The 26,368-nt window shown below is 43.6% G+C and overlaps 2 protein-coding genes across 5 annotated transcripts in view; one reads left to right on the plus strand and one right to left on the minus strand.

Moving 5' to 3' along the window:
• The first annotated feature begins 4,954 nt into the window (after positions 1-4,954).
• gbx2 (gastrulation brain homeobox 2) lies at positions 4,955-7,995 on the plus strand. The gene is made up of 2 exons (XM_085794443.1): positions 4,955-5,480; positions 7,466-7,995. Exons 1-2 carry the CDS (start codon positions 4,970-4,972, stop codon positions 7,993-7,995), a joined length of 1,041 nt encoding a protein of 346 aa, XP_085650569.1. The 5' UTR covers positions 4,955-4,969.
• A 2,731-nt stretch (positions 7,996-10,726) lies between these two features.
• Positions 10,727-26,368, minus strand: part of agap1 (ArfGAP with GTPase domain, ankyrin repeat and PH domain 1) — a 137,148-nt gene continuing 121,506 nt past the window's right edge. For all 4 annotated transcript variants that reach the window (XM_085794180.1, XM_085794162.1, XM_085794153.1 and 1 more), the window contains 2 exons: positions 15,290-15,545; positions 10,727-14,529 (listed from right to left, as the gene is read on the minus strand). In XM_085794180.1, coding sequence (XP_085650306.1) covers positions 14,317-14,529; positions 15,290-15,545 — 469 coding nt within the window. In that variant the 3' untranslated portion in view covers positions 10,727-14,316. The remainder of the gene's footprint in view (positions 14,530-15,289; positions 15,546-26,368) is intronic.

Below are 26,368 nucleotides of genomic sequence, written 5' to 3' on the forward strand. Positions count from 1 at the left end.
AACTCTGTAGTATTTCCACCTTAACTCTTTAGTATTTCCACCTTAACTCTTTAGTATTTCTACCTTAACTCTGTAGTATTTCCACCTTAACTCTTTAGTATCTCCAGGTGGAAATCCTACAGAGTTAAGGTGGAAATACTAAAGAGTTATGGTGGAAATACTAAAGAGTTATGGTGGAAATACCTATGGTGGAAATATTACAGAGTTAAGGTGGAAATACTGAAATACTGATTGATTTTTCACCAGCTTCGTTGGAAACAGATGCACATGGAGGAGAGGAGGGTTAGACACCAGACCTGGGGGGTTCTGGGGGCCTCTGTCCTCTGACCCCCCCCCCCCCAGCCCGGGCCCCGGCCCCCGTCTCGGCCCCGGCGCGGTCGTGTCCCTGTGACTGGATGTGTGTTGGCATTTAGAGGCTGATGAAAAGGTTGACACCGCCACGCTGCTGCTGCTGCTGCTGCTGCTGCTGCGCTCTGACTGAATCGTGTCGGGCGGCGGTGGCGTTGCTCGAGGCGACGGCCCCTTCACCCCCCCACCCCCCCTCCTCCACCCTGCATGCATCTGTCCCCCCACCCCACTCGGCCCTCAACGTTTGGTTGGTAATTGCCTCCCCTCCACTTTACAGCAGCCACGGTTACATCAGCAAACTCTCTGAGATTGTGCCATTTAGCTTTAGGTCTGAACGCACTCCTCCCCCTTTTTTTATGTAGGCTATTTATTTATTTTTAATCTTTTTTTTCACCAGCGTGGACCAGAGTGAGTTTTTTTCCCCCAACATTATCTTTAGTGAGTTTTCACAATATTTCCAAAATACATAAATACACAGAAATAAGAAGCTTTCACATCAAGGAAGACGTCAGAGATAACTCAATTATTGTCCAGCATTTAAATTGTCCTTCCTTGCAAGTCAGGTGTTTATGAGATAACATAGAGCAACACTTAGGTGAAAGTATAAGTATAAAAAAACAACAACAACAACAACAACCCGAACAATAAAGGTTTCTCTGCCTTATCAAGAGTTAGCCCAGGTTATTTCACTATTGTGCGTGGATCAAAAATACAAATTTAGATGTACAGTTCACACAGAATAAAGAAATCAAATATCAAAAGAAAAGAAATTATTTTGGATCACTGCAAAGGACTACCGACAACTACGCCTCGTCAGCTTCATTCCCCACATCACTTAAATCCACACTCTCCATATATTCCATAAAATGACCCCAAATGTTTTGAAATAGTGGTAGTTTTCCTTTTATAATGTAAGTTATCTTCTCCATAGGTAAAGTTGTGGATATTTCCTTAAGCCAGTTGATGAGTTTTGGTTTACTGGTACCAGAGATGAACAGAGTACTCCACCCCAGTACTTGAGTAAGAGTACAAATACTACTGGTCAAAATTTACTCCGTTACAAGTAAAAGTAGCTCAGTCGACATGTTACTTGAGTAAGAGTAAAAAAGTACTTGCTTTTAAAGGTACTTAAGTATCCAAAAGTACATGCTTTTAAATTTACATTAAAAAGGGACAACGAGGAGTTTCTATTTGGTTATAAAAAAGTCTCATATTAATGTGGATGAATCTACGTTACCACTTGTTAATGGGCCCATTTTAGATAAATCTATGGTTTTGTCTCTATGGTTATTTTGTTATTATTAGTGGTGGTGGAAATGCTGGGCGAGCCGACCAGTGTTTCCTTACTTTCGGTTTCGTGGTGAGTCATGAGAATAACGCCACAGAATCTCCGTTTATGGTGGGAACTACGACGGTATGTGATCGTCTTCCAACCTCTGACTTTAATTCTTGATGAATGAAAACATGAGTCTGTCTTGCGCCGGTCAAAGAATTTCACGGTGCGGAGGCTCATAAATGTAGTGTGAAAACGCTTCGCTTTTCCAAAACTCCTCATTGTCCCTTTACGTAAAAGTAAGAGTAAGAGTAAATGTCTTATTCTTCACATCAATGAATGACTCTAATTGTTTGTAAATGAATGTAAGGAGCTTTTAACTCTTGTTAGTGAGAATGAACTCTTTGAAAGCAGCTGCACTGATGTGCTGCTTTTAGGGGTTAGGGTTTCCTTCACAGACAAACACAGCTTGTGTCCAATAGGATTTTAGAAAAAGACCTGAAAGTAACCAGTACTTTTCAGCCTTCCTACTAATTAACTCCAGTAAAAGTACTAATATTTGTCTTGGAAATGTATTCAAGTAAGAGTAAGAAGTACCAAAGAAATCTAATACTCAAGTAAAGTACAAATCCTCTGGATATGTACTTCAGTAGAGTACTCTGTTACTGTCCACCACTGCTGCTGTGACTCTTGTTGCAGCAGTAACAGCAGTGATTCTGTTTCTAGGAGCAGAGTGACGATGTGACGGCAGCAGCAGGTAAACAGCTCCTATTACAGCCCTGCTGCACTTCCAGCTGCCCCCCCCCCCCTCCCCTCTCCTCCACCTCCACTACACCTTCCCCCCCCCCCCCCCCCCCCTCCCCCCTCAGCCCCATCATAATGGATGAGCGCGGTGCTCGGCGTGCGTGCAGGAAAGGTTTAATTAAATCATAGTCCAATCATAATCCATGTTGTTAATTAAACTGGATAATTTATAAGTACAAAAGAGGGTATTTATTAGCTGCTCTGCGGTGGTGGCAGCGCCGCGGCGTGCACGGACACACACACACACACACACACTCCTCCTCTGCCTTACAACCTTTTACTATTGATGCCCCCGCATGATTGATAATGAGACAGAGACTGCTGTACTATTTGTCTAATGGCCGTGCAATTAAAGCCCTTGTAAATGACCCATGCCTCATTTCATCCTAATCTATGGAATTTTGATTGAATTTGTCAGCGCTAATTGAAAAATACTGCTATTTAATGTCTGCATTGCAGTTGCAGATCAGGCCGCCTTTAATGAGATCGTGTCCCAGTGACCCTGAGGTGGGGGGAGGGGGGTGAGGGGGGCCATGCATGCCCTTGACTCAGCCAGGGAGGGGAGGGGGAGTGTGTATGTGTGTGTGTATGTGTATGTGTGTGTGTGTGTGTGTAGGGGTCTAAGGTCAGCGGTGTAAAGGATTCATCATCAGGACACAGAGTTATCAACTAAAACTACGACTAGTGGTAGAAATAATCTAGTAAACTGAAATAAAACTAAATAAAACCTCCAGGTTTGGTGCTAAACTGCAGTAAAGTAAAGTTTCATCAGATAACAGCAGCTTATTGTAGTTTTCTTGTCGATGTCTAAAGCTGCAGGAAGAAAACGCCACAGCTCAATATGAGACGACTTGGAGTACGACCCACAGCTAAATAAGAGTGAATGGAACCTGATGAGGACTGATGGCAACATTATGGGATCTTCAGACAGACAGACAGAGGCTTTCTCCTAAAACCTGAACAATTACAACTAAGACTAAGACTCAGTAAAAACTAAATAAAACATATACTAAAACTAAACTGAAATTTAAAAAAGTCTAGCTAAATAAAAACTCGAGAATGCATTTCCTGAAGGAAATACGGTGAATGCTGAAAGCTGGAAGCTGAATGAGCTGAATTCAGTGAAGAAACTGCTGAAGCTATCTTGAAGAAATGAAACTAAACTAAATAAAAATAAAAACTAATGAACATTAAAACTATAACAACGGGTTTAGATTCAGATGTGACGGTCCGTCACCATAGTAACAGTTCATGTATATCACCTCCTCCTCACTTCTAATAAATCAATCAATCAATCCTCTAACACTTGAACGGACTTTTTTTGAAACTTGTCTCTGTCTATAAAGTTTTTTTCTGAATCGCCACGTCGTGATCGTACGGCATTCGCTGCCTCCTATTGGTCCAGGACGCCATGACATCACTGGAGATTTGATTTTAACTTCCTGTTTTGATTTAATGAGTGATCAAAATGTGTTTCCAATTAATTTCCTGTCAATCAGTTTGATCTGCGGAGCATTTGGGGTGGAGGCCCCCCGGCCCCCCAGGAGCCGGATCCGGCCCTGCTGAAGAGTTTAATGTGGAATAAACGAGTATGAAGAGAAAGTAGATCAACACACACACACACACACACACACACACACACACACACACACACACACACACACACACACACACACGGAGGTCAAACAGCGATTATTTACTGGATATATTATTCAGCTTATTATTTACGATGATGTGTTTTCTCCTTCTTCCTAAATGGCCCGTGGTCCCAATTTGTGTAATTGGCGTTCATCCAGTTCGACCAGAGGCGACCTCGTCCTCACGACGCGTCATCGCCCCTTTGGACCAATCAGAGGCCGGCGCGCCGTGGCGTGGGCGGAGCTCTGTCGGCGGAGGCAGCGCAATTAAACCGAGGGGAGCGCAATTTAAATCCAAAACATCTCAGACAGGCAGGAGGCGCGCTGAGCTGGAAACACACACTCTCTCTCTCTATCACACACACACCTCCTCTCTCTCTCTCTCTCCGTGTGTGTGTGTCCGTGTGTGTGTCAGTTAGAGCGCGTTGAGTGAAGGAGAAGTGTCCGTTGCTCCGGTCAAGTTGAAGTGGAGCAGGACGCAGAGAGACGGAGTGGAAACCTGCTGGGAAACTTAAAGAAGGAGATTTTGATTTTTTTTTAAATTTAAATAAGGTAAAGGTTTTCCAGTTTTTTCCAAAGTGCAAGTACAAGAAGAAGAGGAAAAAGAAGTAGGAGAAGAGATTTGATTTTTTTATTGATATAAATAAGGCACGTTTTCCTGTTTTTCTAAAGTGCAAGAAGGAGAAGAGGGAAAAAAAGGAGAAGAGATTTTGTTTTGTTTTTAAATTTAAATAAGGTACGTTTTTCCAGTTTTTCTAAAGTGCAAGGACAAGAAAAAGAGGAAAAAGAAGAAGGAGAACTATAGAATTCCCGTTCCTCCGCTCCAATGGAATGGTTTTGGATCGGTCTGATGGGATTATCTCCGCTCTGAGCTCCGGGTCCTCCTCTCCTCTCCTCCTCTCCGGTGATGAGCGCAGCGTTCAGCTCTCCGTCCTTCATGGTGATGCATCGGCCGGTCGGAAGCACCAGCGCCTTCAGCATCGACTCTCTGATCGGGGGGGGGCAGAGCCTGCTGCAGCCGCCGCAGCCCAGCCAGGGACACTTCGTCTACACCGGATACCCCATGTTCATGCCGTACCGGTCTGTGGTGCTGCAGCCTCCTCCTCCTCCTCCTCCTCCTCCTCCTCATGCTCCTCATGCTCCCCATCAGCCAGCTCTGCCCCCCCCGCTGGCCGGCCTGCAGAGCCTGCAGAGCGGCTTCTGCTCCGGCCTGGCGGCGCAGGGCATGGCGCTCACCTCCACGCTGATGGCGGCGCAGCAGCAGCAGCACGAAGCCGCCAGGAAGTTCTTCGACAAGGCGCAGGAGCTGCGGCTGCAGGAGCAGGAAGAGACCGGGAAGAGCAGCTTCCTGCAGCCCGGGAAGGAGGCGGCGCTGCTCGGCTTCCACGACACGGACACGTCGGTGCAGACTTCCACAGGTAGGAAGCTCACAGACACTCTGGATCACTTCATCTCTACCTGTTTCTTTTTTTGAATTCAAGTTTTTATTGAACTTTCCCAGGCTTGGTACATGTTTCTCCATACAAGAACAGGTAGTCATTATTAAGAGTTAACTGTTAAAGATACATTCTGTCTCTCAAAGGGCAGAAATCGCAAAAGATAATGAGTATAAAACATCTCTTCGTGTTTCTGAGCAAAACCCGGTTTAAACTTTATTGTGCAAATGTCAGAGCGGAGAGGCGTTCACGGACCTGGAACATCCCAGTTTCATTTATCTGAAAATATTCACGGTTTGTCCAGAAGAAGAAAGAGAAGCCGCAGTTTGACTCTTTATAAATAAGTTTCATTTAGAGAATTAATTATATTTCTGTGGATTTATAGAAATTAAAACATTAATAAGAATCAGAAAACATTTATTGTCTCCTGCAAAAAGCTGTGGACATTTTTCTTCGACGTGCGCATAAAAGAAACACAAGTTAAGAAAAACACAATTTAACATAAAATAAAACCAACAGATAGATACAAGGAGATAACATCCTGCTTTTTGGTTTTAATAATAGCCTACTTCCTAATTTCTTCGCTTGGTTTCTTTTCTGTAAAAAGCGCAGCTGGAGTTTTTATTTGATTATTTTTTGTCTTGTGTAGAAAGTTGAGAGACAAATGGAGCTGGTGAATTCCTCCGGTGTGAACCGCCGCAGGCCGCGAGGGGAGAAGAGTTCCTTTTATTGGCTCAGTCTGGTTTTCTCTCCTTCATGTCAAACACACGCCTCGTTTTTTTCTTTCTTTTTCTTTTATTTATCATTATGTGATTATTTATGATGGATTCTGACAGCACGGAGCCTCCAAACAGGCCGAGGCCGCGCGGAGCCGCCGTGCGTAATTACGCGTGAAAAATAAAAGTCCCCGCGGAGCCGCGTGTGTTTTCCGCTCTGATCCAAACACTGATCTGATGATGGACATGGACACGGGACAGGGCGACCCCCCCTCCCCCTCTCTCCCCTCCCCCACGCACCTCCTCACCCCCAGCTCACCCCCACAGATGTCACAGCCTTTCAAAATAAAACCGTTTCCATTTAAACGCATCATAATGAACATTTCATCCTTCCACTTCCATGACCCCTGGACACAATTTAGACATCAGTTACTCCCTAAATATTTTTTTATATACATATCGGCCTGGGTCTGGACTAAACATGAAAACCACTAAAGACATGGGTTTCAACATGTTTAACCCCTTCCTGGCCACTTGTTTTTGCTGCAAAAACACTAAATTTCTATGGGGCTCTATGGGCTTTAGGGCTGGTGACAGTAGTTTAGTGATAAAAAGATAAAATCCAAAATCCCCTCAGTGAAAACCTCTGACTCTAATATGTCAACTAAATAAAACAAGAATTTTGAATGGGGCTTTATCCATTGTTCAGATTTCAGTTCTGGAAATTAACGCGTTTTTCAGACTCAGACTCTGAGCTAGAAATCTCCACTTCAGCAGCACTTCCAGACACCAAACCTTCCACTTTGATCCCTTTCTATATTCTGAAGGTTTTTACAGAGGGGATTGTTGATATATCATTCACAGCCTCATTTATACAACATTTTATTACTAAAAACATGGAGACATTAGATGTTTTAGGGCTGGTGACAGTATTTTCTCATTTACAGAGTGATAAAAAGAGATCCACAATCCTCCTCTGTAAAAACTAAAGACTCTAATATGTCAACAAGATAAAACAAAGTAGCTTTATCCATTGTTCAGATTTCTGTTCTGAAATATATGCAAATTAGCGCATATTTAATTAGATATAACCTACAACATAACATTTGACAAAACTTGTAATACAAAAAATATTTGTCTTAATGTGAGTGATAAACTTGGGAAGTTTCATGGTGAAATCTGTTGGTTACATTTTTTTTACCCTATTCACCTGTAAAGAGTTTGAATAAACTTTATTGTTCCGCTCCACAGGCCGAGCGCTGAGTAAAGACGATCCGAAGGAGGACGACTGCGGCCGGAAGGACGAGAGCTTCTCCATGGACAGCGACCTGGACTACAGCTCCGACGACAACCTCACCTCCATGTGCCACAAGGAGGACGGAGAGGACGGAACGCACCTGCACGGATCCGGTTCCGGTTCTGTGTCCGGTTCCGGTGGTGGTTCCGGCGGAGGAGGATCCGGAGGAGGGAAGAACCGGCGGCGGCGGACGGCGTTCACCAGCGAGCAGCTGCTGGAGCTGGAGAAGGAGTTCCACTGTAAGAAGTACCTGTCCCTCACCGAGCGCTCCCAGATCGCCCACGCGCTGAAGCTGAGCGAGGTCCAGGTCAAGATCTGGTTCCAGAACCGCCGCGCCAAGTGGAAACGCGTCAAGGCCGGGAACGTCAACAACAAGTCTGGAGAACCGTCACGGAACCCCAAGATCGTGGTTCCCATCCCGGTGCACGTCAGCCGCTTCGCCATCCGGAGTCAGCACCAGCAGATGGAGCAGGCCAGACCATGAGGAGGAGCAGGAGGAAGAGGAGGAGGAGGAGGAGCAGGAGGAGGAGGAGGAGGAGCAGGAGGAGCAGGAGGAGAAGAGGAGGAGAAGAGGAGTCCAGACCTGAGACTGAACCCCCTGTTGAAGCTTTTATCTTTTAAACCACATGAAACAAACACACACTCACATTAAATTGCATTAAATTCACTCCTTCATGTTTTTATCTCCTGTTTATTACATTTATTTTAATTATGACTCATTGAATTCCTTCACATTAGAAAAAAAAAAGATTTTCCAGATTAAAAATCTAATTAATTTGATAAAAGTTAAATCAAATTTCTACATTTATTCATATTCATATTGTTTTTTATTTCATGTCACTGAGAATTTTCCACCTTAAAGGAGTCGGACAGTGTTGTTTTTAAGGTGGAATGAATCAACGGGGTTCAGGACTGGACGGGTTGATCTTCTGGAGGAGCGACACCAAAAACTGAGCGTCCAAAAAAAAAAAAAAAGAGAGAGAGACCGTTGCCATGGCAACACGTTGACCTGCTCCTCCCACACATGTAAATAACGGGACACGGGACCAAGAGGACGTGTTGTTGATGGTGTTTGTGACGCTGCTAATTTATTTCTATCAAAGTGTAACTGACTGGTTGATTAAAGACGGACACACACCTGCTTCATTCTGGACCTTCACAATAAAACACACACACACACACACACACACACACATCTGGAATGCACACGGCCAGATGTTGCTCACAAAATAAGAGCCGCTTTTTTTTTCTTTGGTTTTATTTTGAAGGCCCGAGTTTTAGAGGCCACAGATGTTTCAGTCCGATTCAAGAACTTAAGAAAAAAAATCTGAATTAATTTAAAACATTATAAAATATAATTACACTAAATATTAAATTACCTTTAGAAACAATTTATGTGATTTAATTTGTCATTAAATGTGTGTTTTTTTTAATTAGCCTATTTTAAACCTCAGAGGAAGTTGGATCTTATTCACACATTCATGTGAATCAGTTTGTTTTGATCTTTAATTACAGAAATTAGGCTAATTATTATTATTAATTAGGATGAAATAATGACGCCATGTGGTAACGGTCATAATGACGTTTCCTACCGTGGTGCGTTCAGGTGCAGCTCCTTCAGACTGAAACACGAGCAGAGGTCATGGTGAGGATGCGTTGGATTTTAAACCAATAAACAAAAGAGACAAGACAAAGTAGAGTTTATACCTGCACTGTCCCCGTGACGTCACGTCAGCCAAATAACCCCATAATAATATGAACTGTTCCACGGGTTAATGAATAAATGAAGGAGAAACTCACCTGAGCCACGTCTCGGTTTGATTGACTCGTTCACCTGAAGCGACAAACACGAGGTCTCCTCCTGCCGTAAAGTTTCTGTTTTTTTACGACACACGACGTACGGCCCGTTGGCATGGCAGCAGGTCGTCAAAATCTCGTTTTTATTTTAGACATTAAAAACATTTTGTACAATTAATTATTTTAAAAAAACCCATCACTCAGTATTTTGAAGATTAATTATTGATCTAAATAAAATAAAATAAAATTCTTTCTGAATTCTGTTTTTAATGTTTAATTTGTCTAACATTACAGGATAGTTTATTTCTATATATGTATTGAAGACCTGCTTCATCAAATATTTTAATAAGTTCCCTTGTCCAACGACAGTTTTTTGAAAGGTTCCACAAAAAAATTAGTTTGACAGTCAGGCATGTTAATATGAACCAGATTCACTTTGATTTGGTTGGATTAAAACGAGACGTGAAGGCCTCACAATCATAAATATAAATCAATATTGTAAAAAAAAAGAAAAAAAGAAAGAGGAGTCATTACTGCAGCATCTCCCCCATTGTCATGGTGATACATTTTTAGATTTATCACTCAATTTTTAAAAAAACGAAAAAGAAAAACATCTTTTCACCTGAGTTGAGTCACATGAAATGTTAAAAACAGTCATTTTCTTTAATTCCTGCTCATTAAATAATTAAACCTTAATGTCTCTGGTGTTTTCATGGTTTACTAGTCCCACTGGTCCTCAGACGCTTCAAATAATATAAATAAACTTTATTTCAGGCCCACAGCAGCTCGCTGATTAATAAATAATGAGCAATAACATTTAAATCTGAACATTTTTAATCCTGATGAATTGTGGGAAATGTAGTGGTGATGAATCTGAGCTGCTGCAGATTAAAAACCAGGATAAATATTAGAATAAATATTTAGAATTAATGTATTTTCCTGCGTCTGTTATTTTGAGGCCTTGAATTAAAACCAGACTTGTGTATATTTTCATTTTTAATAATTTTTCATATTTTCTGTGGCTGGAGTCAAGTCGCCGTGGAGACGCCGCTGCTCCAGACCAGTGGAGGTGAAGCTGTGAATCTCTGAGCGGCTCTAAATGAATTTCTTTGCAAATTGTAATCAAGCCGGGCCGTCACGGTCGGCTGATAAATGAGGCCCGGGGGGATCAGCCGAGGCCGAGGCTGTTCTCTTCTCAACACGCTGCCTTCCTAAATTAACAGCAACCTGCCTGAGCTCCAGATGAACTCCTGCTGATTAATCTAACCGAGCCCAAACCAGGCCAAAAACAACCAAATAATAAAGAATTACCACCACAACACAACAGTAACAGTTCCTTTGAGAGCGCCGACGCCGACGATCTGAATGAATTAAACTCTTTTTACCTGAGACGATGGAAGACAAAACACAGAACAATGTTTTTATATTAAGAAGCATTATTCTTGTCTTTATTGAAAAGAGACACACGTTACAGTAGAAGACTCTGTATTAGGTAAAATTTTCCAACAACGGTACTGTACAGCCAACAAAAGTCATAATTATAATAATAATAATAATAATAATAATATTTAGAAGAACAATGAGGACAATATGTGTCTGGATGATAAATCAAGACGATAATAGAACGTGGATGGACTGAAGAAGAAGGAGAAGAAGATGAAGAGGAAAATATACAAAATCGTAGGTGGTAGTGGGCGGGGTCTTCCTCGCTATGTGGGTTCATAAATAATCTGGTGGGCGGGGCTTAGAGGGGAAAAGGCTACATGAGGTAACACAACCAGACAAACCAAAACGTTGACCATACGGACTCGTTTTCTCTCTTTGTTTTGTTGATTAAAGTCTATGTACAGGGGAGGACGTTAGCGCACACGCAGCAGAGACAAGTTAGCCTACTCGCCGGCAGGAAGCTTCAGTCAATCAGATCCAACGTCACAGCTGAGCTAACAGGCGCTAGGAAATATACCGCACCACGTTTTAGTCTAGCTAACAGGCGCTAGGAAATATACCGCACCACGCTTTAGTCTAGCTAACAGGCGCTAGGAAATACACCGCACCACGCTTTAGTCTAGCTAACAGGCGCTAGGAAATACACCGCACCACGCTTTAGTCTAGCTAACAGGCGCTAGGAAATACACCACACCACGCTTTAGTCTAGCTAACAGGCGCTAGCGGGTTCAGAGTCACAGCTAACTGGAGCAGGACGTCCTTCAGCCGTTTTATCGATCAACGTTAAGTTTGGATTCGTTCTGTTGATAGCAACATTAGCTCAGATGATGATGTAGCTTCAGCTGCAGACGCTTCACATGTTTCCAGTCTCATCCAGAAACATTTTAACGACCTTTGTCTGGAAAAACAACGACCTGAGGGAAAACAGTTCAGTTTAAACTCAGCTAGCGCTAGTTAGCTTCGATAGCAGATCCTGCAGTTCCTGCTCTTTAAGTTATAGTGTTAGCTGAGTTGAGCTAACAGTCTGCTAGCTGGAGCTGTAGGTTTACTTCTGTTTGTAATTCTAAATATTTTCCAGCTTTTCATTTGACTTGATAAAGTGGAACCTGTTATCTTGCAAGCTAAAGCTACGATGTCATGCTAGCATGCTCACAGCTAGCCACAGTGACGGTTAGTGTTATTATTCCACTGGCTGATTATTTCTGTGCCAGTTAGTAGTTTTTAGCTTTTACAAGTCGACAGCTTGAAATCCTGTGACGTCATTTTGGTGCCAACAATAATTTACGACCAGAGATTAGCGAACGTTCTCTGCTTTAGAGGAAACTGCCTGAAGCTGCTGCCGCATAGAAAAAATGCCAAAATAAGAGGAGAAGAAGCTGTAGTGACAAGAACTGGGGACGAGGCGGACTGAATCAGATTTAGTGCATTTCTGTCATACTTTTTTTTTTTTTAAAAAAAAGGACGTCTTTGCCCTCGTCCTCCATCCTCGTCCCGCCTCTGGACTCTGGACGGACGTGGGACGAGTCAAATATAAAAAATAAAAAAAACACAAAATAAAAACACAAAAGAGAAACGTTCAACCCGTCGGTTGAGGATTAACGGGGGATTCAACGCCATCTTTAATTTAAGACGACTGGTCGGGGAAACAGGGGCGTGGCACGTGTAGAACAGGGTCGGTGAATTAAAGACAAAAAGGCGCAAAGTGTAAAAAACAAAAACAAAAAGTGGGCGTGAAGAGGAAACGTTAGTGTTCCCGTTATTCTGTTTCTACTTCCTACGTCTCCACTAACAGGAAGTGAGTGTCGGTGGTTTAATGGACGACAGTGAGCGATGAGTTTGTGAATATTGCTTCCATACGGTCGGGCTGAGATCTTCATCATCATCATCATCATCATCATCATCCATCGACTCTTTTCAGTCAAATCTGAGCTGAGACGTTCAATGAACTCACAACATTCGCTACTAATAAACCACAGTTTTTTTTTCTTTTTTCTCCCAACCTCCTCGGCCCTTCCTTTTAAACTTCCCGTTGCCATGGCGACCGCCTGGTGACAGACGTCCGAGTTCAGGCTCAATCCAAACTTTCACTATTATTTACAAAACTTAAGAGGACGACGATGTTGAACGTTGGGACTCCGATCTGGAACGCAGCCCCGGCGTGTTTTTACAGTGAAACTCAAACTTCCTGTGGAACGTCTCGGACCCGTAAACCTCCGACAACATTCAGACAACGTCACGTGACGCCTCCTCGCCACGGCAACCAGCGCACAGGAAGTTCATCTCTAATGTACACAACCTCATCGTCGACATAGAGAGAAAGAGGAAAGTTATTTACAAGAAAAAGAAGAAGCCCTTCTTAGTGAATCGCTGAGCAGATCAGGCAGACCGACGTCTGATTGGACGAGACAGATGGCGAGCTGAGGGTGATGATCTCATCATGACACATACATCTTTTTTACACTCGACGATCTCGGCTCGTGAGTTTTACAGTTTGTCCATTAAATAAAGTCACAGATCAAACAACTGAACTCGACAAGAAGCCGATTGATCCATTGATCCATCGATCGATCGATACATTGATTCCCTTTTTTTTCCCCGTTGTTGCTCCGTGCGATCGATTCGATTGGTTTGATTCTCTGCAGGGAAACTTTGAAGCAAACGCTGGATTCAAACTGTTCTCAGTTCAGTGGAGTCAGACAGGACGGAGGAGCTGCTCTGAGGTCGAGGATCAGTGAGTAAAATAAAAGAAAATATTCAGATTGATTTTCTGTATTTCAGTCTTTGATGTGTGTTTGATATTTGAACCTTCAATAAAACTCTGTTGGTGGATCCAGATGTGAAGATGGACCGTCTCCGCTCCCTGAGCCTGGACAGAGCTTCTGTACATGAACGACTTTATACACCTGATAGAGAACGATGACAAATACAACAACTACAACAACAACAAGGTGACGGTTGAAACCATTGGTCCAGCAATGCACATCCACATATACACAACCCAGGAAATGCCTTTTTAAATTAACAATAGAAGGAAAAAGAAAGAAAAGAGTCTAGGACATGCGAACTATCACACTTCTGTTTTACCGCTAACGACTGATCTGAGATCTGTTTTTTTCATTTTTATTATTATTATTATTTTACATTGAGATATTTTCACATTAAGAAGAAGAAGTAGAAGATATGTTTTGGCGGGAAACGGACGGAGGACTCTGATTGGTTGACGGGTTGATGAGTCAGAGCAGGAACTGGCCATGTTAGTGTTAGTGAGAGCGTGATGAGGTACGATGTCCGTCGAGTCGAGTCGAGTGCCCTGATTGGCTGCCGTAAAAAAAGCTCCGGTGATTGTGGACCACATTTCCCAGCATGCTTTGGGTTTCGCCACCCGTGGTCAGTTTTAATCAGTCTTAACGAGCGGCGGTGGTGGCGGTGGTCAGGTGAGGTGGGCGGGGCTTCAGAGTCACAACAGGTAGTGGTTCCCAAAAAAAAAACAAGACAACAAAGTGTCAGGGTTCTCCCAAACCGCGGAGGCGGTGGCCATGGCGACGGCGGCCGTGCGTGGTGGTCAGATGAGCGCGGTGCTCCCGGCGCCGCTGCTGCAGCTGTTGTTGCGGTTGGTGTTGCGGCGCGACAGGTTGGGCGTGGCCATGAGCGGGAAGCGCTCGTCGGGACAGCCGTACTGCGCCAACGTGTCCACGCACTCCTGGCTGTTGGCCTGACGCGCGTACGCCATCGCACTGTTGCCGTGGGCGTCCCTCGCCATCAGGTCCACGCCGTACTGCAGAGACAGAGAGAGAGAGAGGAAACCAGTCGTTTATTGATCGATTGATCAGCTGTGATGTCACGTATCTCTACTTTATCATTTATCAACGTCTTCGTTGCTCGTTACTACAAAATAAAGGTCTGGTAATCTGTTTTTCTAGACCGCAAGTGAATGCACCACGAAGAAAAGGAGGAGGAAAAAGAAGCAGAAGATGAAGAAGAGGAAGAGGAGAAAGAAGAGGAAGAAGAGGAGAAAGAAGATGAAGAGGAGGAGGAAGAAGAGGAGGAGGAGGAAGAGGAAGAAGAAGAGGAAGAAAAGGAGAAGATGAAGAAGAGGAGGAGGAAGAAGAAGAGGAAGAAAAGGAGAAGATGAAGAAGAGGAGGAGGAGAAAGAAGAAGAAGAGGAAGAAGAGGAGGAGGAAGAAGAGGAAGAAAAGGAGAAGAGGAAGAGGAGGAGGAAGAAGAGTAGGAGGAGGAAGAGGAGAAAGAAGGGGAAGAAGAGGAGGAAGAAGAGGAGAAGAGAAAGAGGAGGAGGAAGAAGAAAAGGAAGAAAAGGAGAAGATGAAGAAGAGGAGGAGGAAGAAGAAGAGGAAGAAAAGGAGAAGATGAAAAAGATGAAGAAGAAGAGGAAGAAGATGAAGAAGAGGAGGAGAAGAAAGAAGAGGAGGAAGAAGATGAAGAAGAGGAGGAAGAAGAGGAAGAGGAGGAAGAAGAAGAGACAAAGATGAAGAGGAAGAGGAGGAGGAGGAAGAAGAGTAGTGGTTGTCTCCACTGACCCAGATGAGCAGCTGCGTGACGACCACGTTGCCCTTGCGGCTAGCTAGGTGCAGCGCGTTGCGTCCGTCGCCGTCGCCACACGTCTCGTTGACCTGCTGGCGGTTGCCGTGGGCGAGCAGCAGCACCACGGAGCGCAGGTCCTCCTCCGCCGTCGCCCGTAGCAACTGCTGCCCCAGCGACAGCTCCGTGCACGGCAACGACGCCACGAACAGACGCTGCTCATACTTCGCCCGGATCCAACGCTCCCGCTCCTCCCTACGGGACAGGAAGTCACAGGTCAGACAGCCCTTCAAAGTAAAACTACAGGAAGTCACAGGTCAGACAGCCCTTCAAAGTAAAACTACAGGAAGTCACAGGTCAGACAGGCAAGGCAAGGCAAGGCAATTTTATTTGTATAGCCCGTTTTTACAAACAGTTTGTCTCAAAGGGCTTTACATGGCATCGTAACAACATCCTCTGTCCTTAGACCCTCACATCGACTGAGGAAAAACTCCATGGAAAACCCTTTTAACAGGGAAAAATCAGAGAAACCTCAGGGTGAGCAACAGAGGAGGGATCCCTCACCCAGGACGGACAGACGTGCAATAGATGTTGTTACAGACAAGAAAACAGTTTACAGTTTGTCACAGAATGTGCGAAATATGGAAATGTTAGCAGGAGTTGATGAAGGCAGTCTCTGGTGAGGGGGGGCGGGGCGGGGGGGGGGCAGGGAGAGCCGGTCAGCTCGATGGGAGGACTGGGTGGTAGACTGGTCCATGGGAAGGAAGGGGAGGCCGGTCTAACAGCAGGGGAAGGGTGGGAGGGGGGGCGGTGCAGGTGGCGGCTGGTGCAGAGAGATGGAGCTCCTCAGGCCTTCAAAGTAAAACTACAGGAAGTCACAGGTCAGACAGCCCTTCAAAGTAAAACTGCCTGACCTAGAGGAGCCAACAAACTCAGAGTCTGTTAAACTTGAGAAAGATTTTCAGAATAAAAGACTTTTAGTAAGTTTAGAATTAACTTTGATTTGGTGAAAATATAAAAAAAAATATTAAACTAACAGATTTCAACATGAAACTTCCCACGTTTATCACTCACATGAAGACAAATATTTTTTGTATTACAAGTTTTGTCAAATTGTATGTTTAAATCCTTCCTTCTTCCCTTCCTTCTTTCCACAATCCTTTTTCCATTCCTTCTTTCCTTCCTTCCCTTCGTCCTTACGTCTTCTTCCTTCCTCTTTTGATCCAATTGACCTGATCTGTTCCCTATCCCTCCATCTTTCTTTCCTTTCCTTCCCTTCCTTCTTCTTCCTTCCTTGAACAAATCTGTTCCCTTCCTCCATCTTTCTTTCCTTCCTTGTTCCCTCCCTCCCTTCCTTCTTTCTTCCTTCTTCTTCCTTCCTTAAACAAATCTGTTCCCTCCCCCATCTTTCTTTCCTTCCCTTTTCCCTTCCTTCTTTCCACAATCCCTTTCCCTTCCTTCCCTTCCTTCCTTTTTGACCCAATCTGTTCCCTCTCTCCTTCTATCTTTCCTTCCTTTTCCCCTTTGTCCTTCTTTCCTTCCATCTTTCCCTTCGTCCGTCCTTCCTTCCTTCCTTCCTTTTTGACCCAATCTGTTCCCTCCCTCCTTCTATCTTTCCTTCTTTTTTCCCCTTCCTTCTTTCCTCCCATCTTTCCCTTCGTCCTTCCTTCCTTCCTTGACCCAGGAGGACAACAGGAGGGAAATGAAGTAAAATAAAAACCTTCTACTGTTTCTTTCCTCTGGACTGAAAGCGTCTCGCCTTAATTTGAGTGAGTCAATGCCCCCCCCCCCCCAGTGTAAAATAAGACACAGTGAGGACAGAAGGGGTGTTAAGGGGGGGCTGAGGGGGGCTGAGGGGGGGTCACATTGTTCACCAATCGAGTGTCATTAAGTGCTGATGTGTCTAATCCTGCTCTAATCTCTGCTCATGTCAACAGCAGCTCATTCAGCGGCCGGGATTAGCCCACAGGAGGAGGAGGAGGAGGAGGAGGAGGAGGGGGGGGGGTATTGAGCTGTCCCCCCCCACCCCCCTCCTCCTCCTTAACTAAATAACAACACCTCCTCCAGGGGGTGGAGGAGCAGGAAATGGAGAACAGAGACTTCTCACAGGTTGATGCCTCCACCGACACCACTCCACTGTCTCTGTGTGTGTGTGTGTGTGTGTGTGTGTGTCAGTAACAGACTGCTACACTTCAACACCTTAAATAAAACAATAAAACTGCAGATTAAAATAATAATAATTATTATTATAATTATTATTATCAACTAAGCCGCTGACGTCTTCTTCAAAAGGAACATTTCAAAATAAAACACATTTCCCCCTCAGACGTGAATGAAGTATTTATCCATCCATCAATATGTATTTGTGTTAAAAAAACATTATTATACAATCTAATATACTATCTTTCTTTTAAATTATTATTATTTTTATCTATTTTTCTTTCATTATCTTCTTGGATGATAAGACTAAACAGCAACATGTAAAACCTGTTTCTTTTCAAATAAAAAGTTTAATAACAACAAAAATGGATTATTATTTATAACTAATGTGTAGAGGAAACAAAATGTGTCTGTAGAACTGTTTTTATTCCAGTCACTAACGTCTTATTTTCAACTATTTTCCAAAGTGAAACAGAGTCGGTTGATTTCTCCTCCAGGTCTGAAGCTCTGCAGGTGGTTTATCGTCTCTTAAATCACATTAAAGTTGATTCTAAACTTTATTTTAAAGGGACATTGTGTAACTTCTCCTGTTATCTATTCATGAAAATGGATTATTTGGTTCTTCAGTCTGTTTTTCATTAGTCAGTAATCCCCCCATCAACAAAGTGAAGTGTTCCTTTCAGCTCTGAATGAGCCGTTCATATCATTCATATCTCCATGGAGCGGGTAAGCTCGGTGCTGCTGCCATGTGGTGTCTCCATGTTTTTACCTTCAGTGGCAGCGTGACGGTAGGTAACCACGGAAACTCAGCGGAGACACCGGAGCTGTCGGCTCAGTCACCGCGGTAACGCAGTGAGGAGGAATGGAGCGTTACACTGATGCCGCATTCACCTGCAGTCGGGCAGACGGCCGTCGCTAACAAACCAGATGTCATTTTAGTCACAGAAGTCCAGAGAAAGACGGTAAAACAATACCACATCGCCATGACAACATATTGTCACGTGTATTGTTTTGCCTGGTGCTGACGGACCACTTGTTTACATAGAGGCTTGTTTATGCCGTTACGTACAGCGGCTGTCGTCCCTCTGCCGTCTGCCCAATTTCACCTGAATGCAGCATGAAAAATACGACTGAGTTGCTTGAGATATACAACCACAACGCTAGATGGAGGAATTCCTACACAATGTACCTTTAAAGCAGAACAATGCAAGTCGGCCGGAAATAGCTCGCTCCTTCGTTGGTTTCTCTTTTTTTCCCTCTCCGGAGCTCCCCCACAGTTCTGGGAGGCACATGTCACTGTCGTAAAAAAAAAAAAAACTCGCCGCCGCCACCTCCTCCACCCCCCCTACACGTGCTTGTGTTTACTGCTGTTTGCTAAGCCCTGCTAACACCGAGCTAACGCTAACGCTATGCTAACACGGAGCTAACGCTAACACGGACGGAGCTAACGCTAACACGGAGCTAACGCTAATAAAGCCACACACAGGCACAAAGACACAAAGACACAGACATACACACACAGGAATAAAGGTTCCAAAACGCGAAGGTGTGTGTGTGTGTGTGTGTGTGTGTCATGATGTATTACATTATCTTGTAAAAGACCCATGGTGTGTGTATCTGTGTTAGCATTAGCTCCCCGTTAGCCACAAGCTGAACTTCATCAGTAAACATTTCATGTTTCCATGGTTTCCTCCGACTTTCCGAACTCAAACCAATCACGATTCGTGACATGCATGACGTCATGTGCGTTCTTATCTCGTACTGCCGTAAGGCAGTTTCTCGCGATACTTCTATCCATTGACGAGATTTGTAACACCGAGACGGACGACTGATCTTGCAAGTGCGGTTTTCAGCCAGTGGGGGGGGTGAGCGCATTGGCCTAGACCCCATTCACTTCATAACAGGTCGCTCTACCATCACAGTGACTCTGAGCCACAATAATTACAGCCCAAATCCTGCATAGTTCCGCTTTAAAGTTGATTCTAAACTTTATTTTAAAGTGTTTTTTTGTGAAAATCTTTGACTAGATTGTAGCGGTGTGGTAACTGAACAGAGAACTGTAACGTTGTGATCATCAGGTGAATCTCTGCAGGTTGAAGTGTGGGAACGGTCGGTGTGGGAACCTGCAGAATCTCATTAAGTCTCTTCCTGGAGACAGAGTGTGTGTCTGTCTCTGTGTGTGTGTCTCTCTGTGTGTGTGTGTGTGTTTTGGGGGTGTGGTGGTGCTAGCATCACGGAATGTCCCGGGGGTTTCTCCTCCTTCCTGCCCCGACCCGGAGAGAGAGCAGGGAGGCCGGGCACGAGACCACGGCCCACAGCCCCCGGACAAAGACAGGAGGTGTCACTCTGTGTGTGTCTGTGTGTGTGTTTATGTGTGTGTGTGTGTGTGTGTGTGTGCGCTCAGCAGGGCTCTGGCCTTCTGTCCTCCAGAGGACGGAGAGGAAATGTGAGGCCACTGGACCCAGGAAACGCATGCCTTCCCCCGCCGCTGGAGTTGCTAAGGGCTGGGAGAGTGCGTGTCTGTGTGTGTGTGTTTAGTGTGTTTGTGTTTAGTGTGTGTGTCTGTGTGTTTAGATCAGTTTCAGTTTCCGACACCTCCAGTCAGTCAGAGCTCTGATGATCAATACATTGATCCTCCTGACGCTCTGAGTTCCTCTTCTCCTACTGTCAGTGAACTCATCATCATGTTAATCCCGTCAGTCTCCAGAAAAACACGATTACGGCATCGAATAACACATAACCAGCCGAAGTCTGTACATTTATTTGGGGGCCACATTTTTTCAGAGACGCTGCATAAATGGCCGATTTCCGTGCAAAATGTGCGATACATGCGGAGCTGCATGGTTTCATTATCGCTGCATTTTCGTTGCAAAAAAGTCAGATATCGTCGCAGAAAGTTGAAAAATGTTGCGTTTACTTCACACGAGTGCAGCCATTTTCCTCCTGTTGCCTTGGGAACGTTATGAAGTGATTGAGTTGAGGAAGATTTAACTTGTTTGTTACCAGTTGGTTAAATCATAGCTACTAGTTTCAAAAACCTGAGAGTTAGTAGTACGTACATTTATGTTACAGTCAGAGATTAGCCTACATTTGTGCATTATTAGAAAAGAAGGTTTTGTATCGCTACCTGTGTTAAACAGGAAGCAGACAGTTTATTTTATTGTTTCATTGTTTCATTTTTACAGAAGTTGCAGTGTTTTCTTGTTGTGACGCTACAGAACTGGTTTGACTCTTCAACGTTGTGTAAGTTTGAGTCGTGTGTTGATTAAAACAAGAGGAGAACTTAGTTTTAGTTTGCTGCTTCTCACAGGAAGTCATTAGAAATGACTCTCTACATTCATGTAGCAGCTCAGTGAGGACAGAGTGTTGAGGAATCACACAGTTATTGCAAGTTCCTGCAGTTTCATCACATAAAATTACATAAATATCCTGCAGATTCCATCAGATTTTTACGAAAACTTTCTATTAATCAAGGATTTTTGCTGCAACAATCAGAAAAACTCTGGATTTTTCTGGAAGGATCAAATAATCAGGTGTCTATAAACTAATCAACCATTTAATCAATCGATGGATTAAATATCTGAGTGAGACGCTGCGTTCAAAGACACTCTGTAAAACAGACAGTCAGACGTGTTGAGGTGTCCACAGACTTCTGTCCTCATCGAGCTGCAGCAGAGTTTCACATTTACATGTCACCACAGGACACGTGTGTGTGTGTCTCTGTGTGTGTGTGTGTGAGTGTGTGTGTTGCAGTAAACAGTGAGTGTGTGTCATCATGAGCTAACGAGTCCTGAAAACACACAGCTCTGGACAGTGGAGAGGCTAATTGCACTAATTAACCACACAGTGTGTATGTGTGTGTGTGTGTGTGTGTGTGTGTGTGTGTGTGTGTGTGTGACAGTATGTGTTAACATGTGTCTACTGAATGCACACACTCATATTTAGTGTGTTAATCTGTGTGTGTGTGTGTCCCTTTTCACATCCCATTAGACAGAGCTCTGTGCTGCAGCACTGATGCATGCTGGGTAGATAATTAAACATGAGTCCCGGTGAGACACACACACACACACACACACACACACACTGAGCCCTCAGGCCTGTTGTGTGTGTGTTGTGTGTGTGTCAGTTAAATTAAAAGATAAAAATGACACCAGCTACACAAACATACACAACGTGAACCTGAACGCATCACAGTCCACATCTACTGTTTCTATTGTCTCTGTCTCTACTGACTCTATATTGTCTCTACTGACTCTATATTGTCTCTTCTGTGTCTCTACTGTCTCTATATTGTCTCTACTGACTCTATATTGTCTCTACTGTGTCTCTACTGTCTCTATATTGTCTCTACTGTCTCTATATTGTCTCTACTGTGTCTCTACTGTCTATTTTGTCTCTACTGTCTCTATATTGTCTCTACTGTGTCTCTACTGTCTCTATATTGTCTCTACTGTGTCTCTACTGTCTCTATATTGTCTCTACTGTGTCTCTACTGTCTCTATATTGTCTCTACTGTGTCTCTACTGTCTATTTTGTCTCTACTGTCTCTATATTGTCTCTACTGTCTCTATATTGTCTCTACTGTGTCTCTACTGTCTCTATATTGTCTCTACTGTGTCTCTACTGTCTATTTTGTCTCTACTGTCTCTATATTGTCTCTACTGTGTCTCTACTGTCTATTTTGTCTCTACTGTCTCTATATTGTCTCTACTGTGTCTCTACTGTCTCTACTGTGTCTCTACTGTCTATTTTGTCTCTACTGTCTCTATATTGTCTCTACTGTGTCTCTACTGTCTCTATATTGTCTCTACTGTCTCTATATTGTCTCTACTGACTCTATATTGTCTCTTCTGTCTCTACTGACTCTATATTGTCTCTACTGTGTCTCTACTGTCTCTATATTGTCTCTACTGTCTATATTGTCTCTACTGTCTCTACTGTCTATATTGTCTCTATATTGTCTCTACTGTCTCTATATTGTCTCTACTGTCTATATTGTCTCTATATTGTCTCTACTGTCTCTATATTGTCTCTACTGTCTCTATATTGTCTCTACTGTCTCTATATTGTCTCTACTGTCTCTATATTGTCTCTACTGTCTATATTGTCTCTACTGTCTCTATATTGTCTCTACTGTGTCTCTACTGTCTCTACTGTCTCTATATTGTCTCTACTGTGTCTCTACTGTCTCTATATTGTCTCTATATTGTCTCTACTGTCTCTATATTGTCTCTACTGACTCTATATTGTCTCTATATTGTCTCTACTGTCTCTATATTGTCTCTATATTGTCTCTACTGTCTCTATATTGTCTCTACTGACTCTATATTGTCTCTATATTGTCTCTTCTGTGTCTCTACTGTCTCTATATTGTCTCTACTGACTCTATATTGTCTCTACTGTCTCTATATTATCTCTACTGTGTTTCTAGTGTCTCTACTTGTTTCTCTATTGTCTCTACTGTCTCACCTCCACCTGTAGTTACCGTCACCATAGAAACGGTCTTCTACTATCTTCAGTCCAACGTTTATGAACTAATAAAAAATGAACTGAACTGCTTTAACCTTTAAACTCTTCTGTTGTCATCACTGTTTTAAATAAAGTTTTAAACTCCTGTTATCTGGTCATGTGGCGTTCGAGGCCCTCGTCGACCTGTTGACTGACAGCTCCGTCAGGTCGCCGTCGCCGTTGGAAACATTGGGGTGGGATGTGACTCTGTTTGTGGTCGGTCGATCCTCCGACTTCCTGCCTGTTGTTTGCCCTCATTGTGTGTGTGTGTGTGTGGTTCCTCCTGAGCGGCTGCTTTGTGAGACTCTGTTTACGCACACACACACACAGTTTCCTGTCCGTCCAAAGCCGGAGGGCGTCGGTCCGAACCGACTGACCGACCAACCAGCTGCTGCTGTGTGTGTGTGTGAGTGGGTGGGGAAGGGGGTCATCTGTCCAGAGCTGAGAGCCAGCACACACACACACACACACACACACACACACACACACAGAGCTAATTATGATAATGAGCTGAAACGAAGCTAAAGAGACGGAGCTGCAGCTTCTTCCTGTTCCTTCTATTTCAAAATAAAAGCCCTGAGGCCTGAGGACAAAAGAGCCTCGGGTCAGAATAATCTATCAGGTCAATTAAGTTGTTGTTTTTCTCTTTCTAAATGTTTTATTAGATTTGATCTTATTTATTATTATTTTTATTTTGTTAATTAGGTAGTTTAAGTTTATTTCATACATGTTAAAAGAAATAAAACATAATACAGTAATGGACACACATAAAAAATAAATACTTTGCAAAGACAACACATGAACAAAAATAAAATAATTGAAAGTAAAGATTTTTTTTTTTCATATCTGAAAAGGAGTGGGAAGAAGTAAAACTTATTTACTCCCACCCCTTATTCATAAATTAGCTATCAAGCTTTCTTGTCATTATAACCTATGTAATAAGTTACTTTATGAGTTTATATCTAGCTGGATTTATTCTAATATATTATCACTAATCTTTGTCATATACATAGATTCCCAATTTATTATTTCTTTATTTGTTATTTTGTCTGTGTCCATATTTCATCTCTATTTCTTTTTTTTCCCAATATTGTAAATATTAGTTTTATTGATCAGAATTAATTCCTGCATTAAAATAAACATTTAAAAAACGAGTGGTGACACATGCAGAGATGTAGAGAGCTGCTTCTCCCTGGAGGCCGCCGTTGCCGATCCATTTATTTATTAATCACGACCGCTGGAAATCCTTTCAAAATAAAATCCTTCACAACAAATAAAAGGGAAAAGGTGAATTCAGACGGAAACGACAGGAACTGTGTGTCGTGTTGAGCTGAGCTGAGATGTATGAGCCAACACACTGCTGCTAAAGCCCCTCATTAATTACAGTCTGTGGCGTGTGTGTGCGTGTGTGTGTGTGTGTGTGTGTGTGTGTGTGTGTGTGAGGTAATGAGCAGGAGGAAACGGGGTTAAGAGTGACACGGTGTCAGTGGCTGCTCTTCTGGCCTAATTAGCCCTCTAATTAATAGATTAATAGATAGATAGATAGAGCGTGGATAAGAGCAGCAGCTAGCTGCCGAGCCGATGATGGATCACACACACACACACACACACACACACACACACACACACACAGACGGTCAGACTGTTTTAAAATTCACACAGAAAAACTGCAGGAGTTGTGTTTTTTTTTAAATCTTTGAGCAGAAAAAAGAAAGAAAGAGAAAAGAAGAAAAAGGAGAAGAGGCTGAAATCAATTAGCTGCAGCGAGCCGCTCGTTAGCTGCTGCTGGACGGACACAGATAATTAAAGGGGGGAGGAGGAGGGAGAGGAGGGGGAGGGAGGAGAGGGGAGGACTGAACTCAGCCGTGAGATTCAAGTGGACGGAGATGGAGGGGTTAACGAGAGAGAGAGAGGACGCGACGTCGCCAATAATCAATAATCACTAGTAATAAACTCTGATCGACACCAGAGTTCTGATGGTTAACGAGCGGGAGAGTGATGTCACATGATGACGTCATCGCCAGGAACAAACAAACAATCAGCTTCTCCTCAGATCAGGAAGTTTAGAGCGAATGGTAACTAAGCAACGGTAACCAGGCAACAGGAGCGGAGTAGGCTACCAACACCAACCAACCAACCCCGGCAACAGTAACTAATAAACAAAGCTAGTAGTAACTTAGCGACAGTTACCGAGCAGCGTTAACAAGGCAACGGGAGCTCAGGGAGAGTAACTAGGCAACAGCAGCTGAGTAAAACAGTAACTAAAGGATTACTATTACCTGGGGAGGTCTGCTAATCTGAAATAATAGAGGAGGATGTCTGTGATCTTGATCCCATGCGAATGCGTCATGTCTATAATTTGTAACGTAAAAATGACCAAACACAGACGCGATTGTGACTGTGTGAACAGGGGTTTTGCAACGGTAACTTGACGAGAACCATAGGCGGCCTTACCTATGTTTCAACCGTTTCAATTGAAACGGGCCCCAGCCACCAGGGGGGCCCCAGCTGCCAGCCACCAAGTAAAAGACAGTAGCCTAGGTTTCACCTTAACACACAGGCCTACATCCACCACACACACAAACAGCTCTGTCCACCGTGTGGTCACACACTCGACCCCTGATCCGCTCTACAACCACTGATGCGCGCATCATGCCACACCACGACGGTAATCGCTCCTGATTAGTAATACGGCAGGAAATATCAATAACAACGTAGGCTTACCTTTGAAAACGGCCCGCAAACTATCAATAGACCCTCGTTTTCCTTCTCCCAGCATTATTCCTTTTCTAATGTCCTTGTGTTTTTCCTGCTTTCCTCCTGACGTGCGCCCAGTTGCGTAACCTGATGATTGACGTCTGTCAATCACTTTCCTCCTCTTTTTCTTTTTTTTCCCTCGGGTTAAAATGCCTCCAAACAGGCGATCTATGAGTAGGTCCTAACTTAACAGAGAAATAAAACACAGCAAGAGCACAACTAAAATGTGATATTATTGGCAGCTTATTTACAGATTTTACTAATGGAGGAGACAGCTGTCTGTCTGTCTGCTGCTCCAGCACCGCAGCACCGACAGGATCAGCGCCTGTAGACGTCTGTCTGTCCGCATGTCTCGTCCTTTCCTTCTCCGTGGTCGTGGTGCTGAAATAACGCGGAGCACTTTGCTTTCATTACTTTTGTTGCCAATTTAAATTCAGAATATTGTTAAAGCCTGTAGTTTTTGATTGTGTTAAGATTCCTGTTCATGTCTGAAAATGTACATAATGATTTTGCTTTTTGATGAAAACCAACTTCAGTCCTCGTTTTTTGTTTCTTGCCCTGATAGTGATTTTAACACTTAATGTGTTGTGCGTACCTGGGACGCATGGGTAGTGCGTTTACTGCGTCCTTTCAGGGTTTAAAGCATCAGCGAC

This window comes from Trachurus japonicus, chromosome 2 (genome assembly GCF_045865225.1).
Source record: "Trachurus japonicus isolate A0001 chromosome 2, Traja_1.0".
NCBI lineage: Eukaryota > Metazoa > Chordata > Actinopteri > Carangiformes > Carangidae > Trachurus > Trachurus japonicus.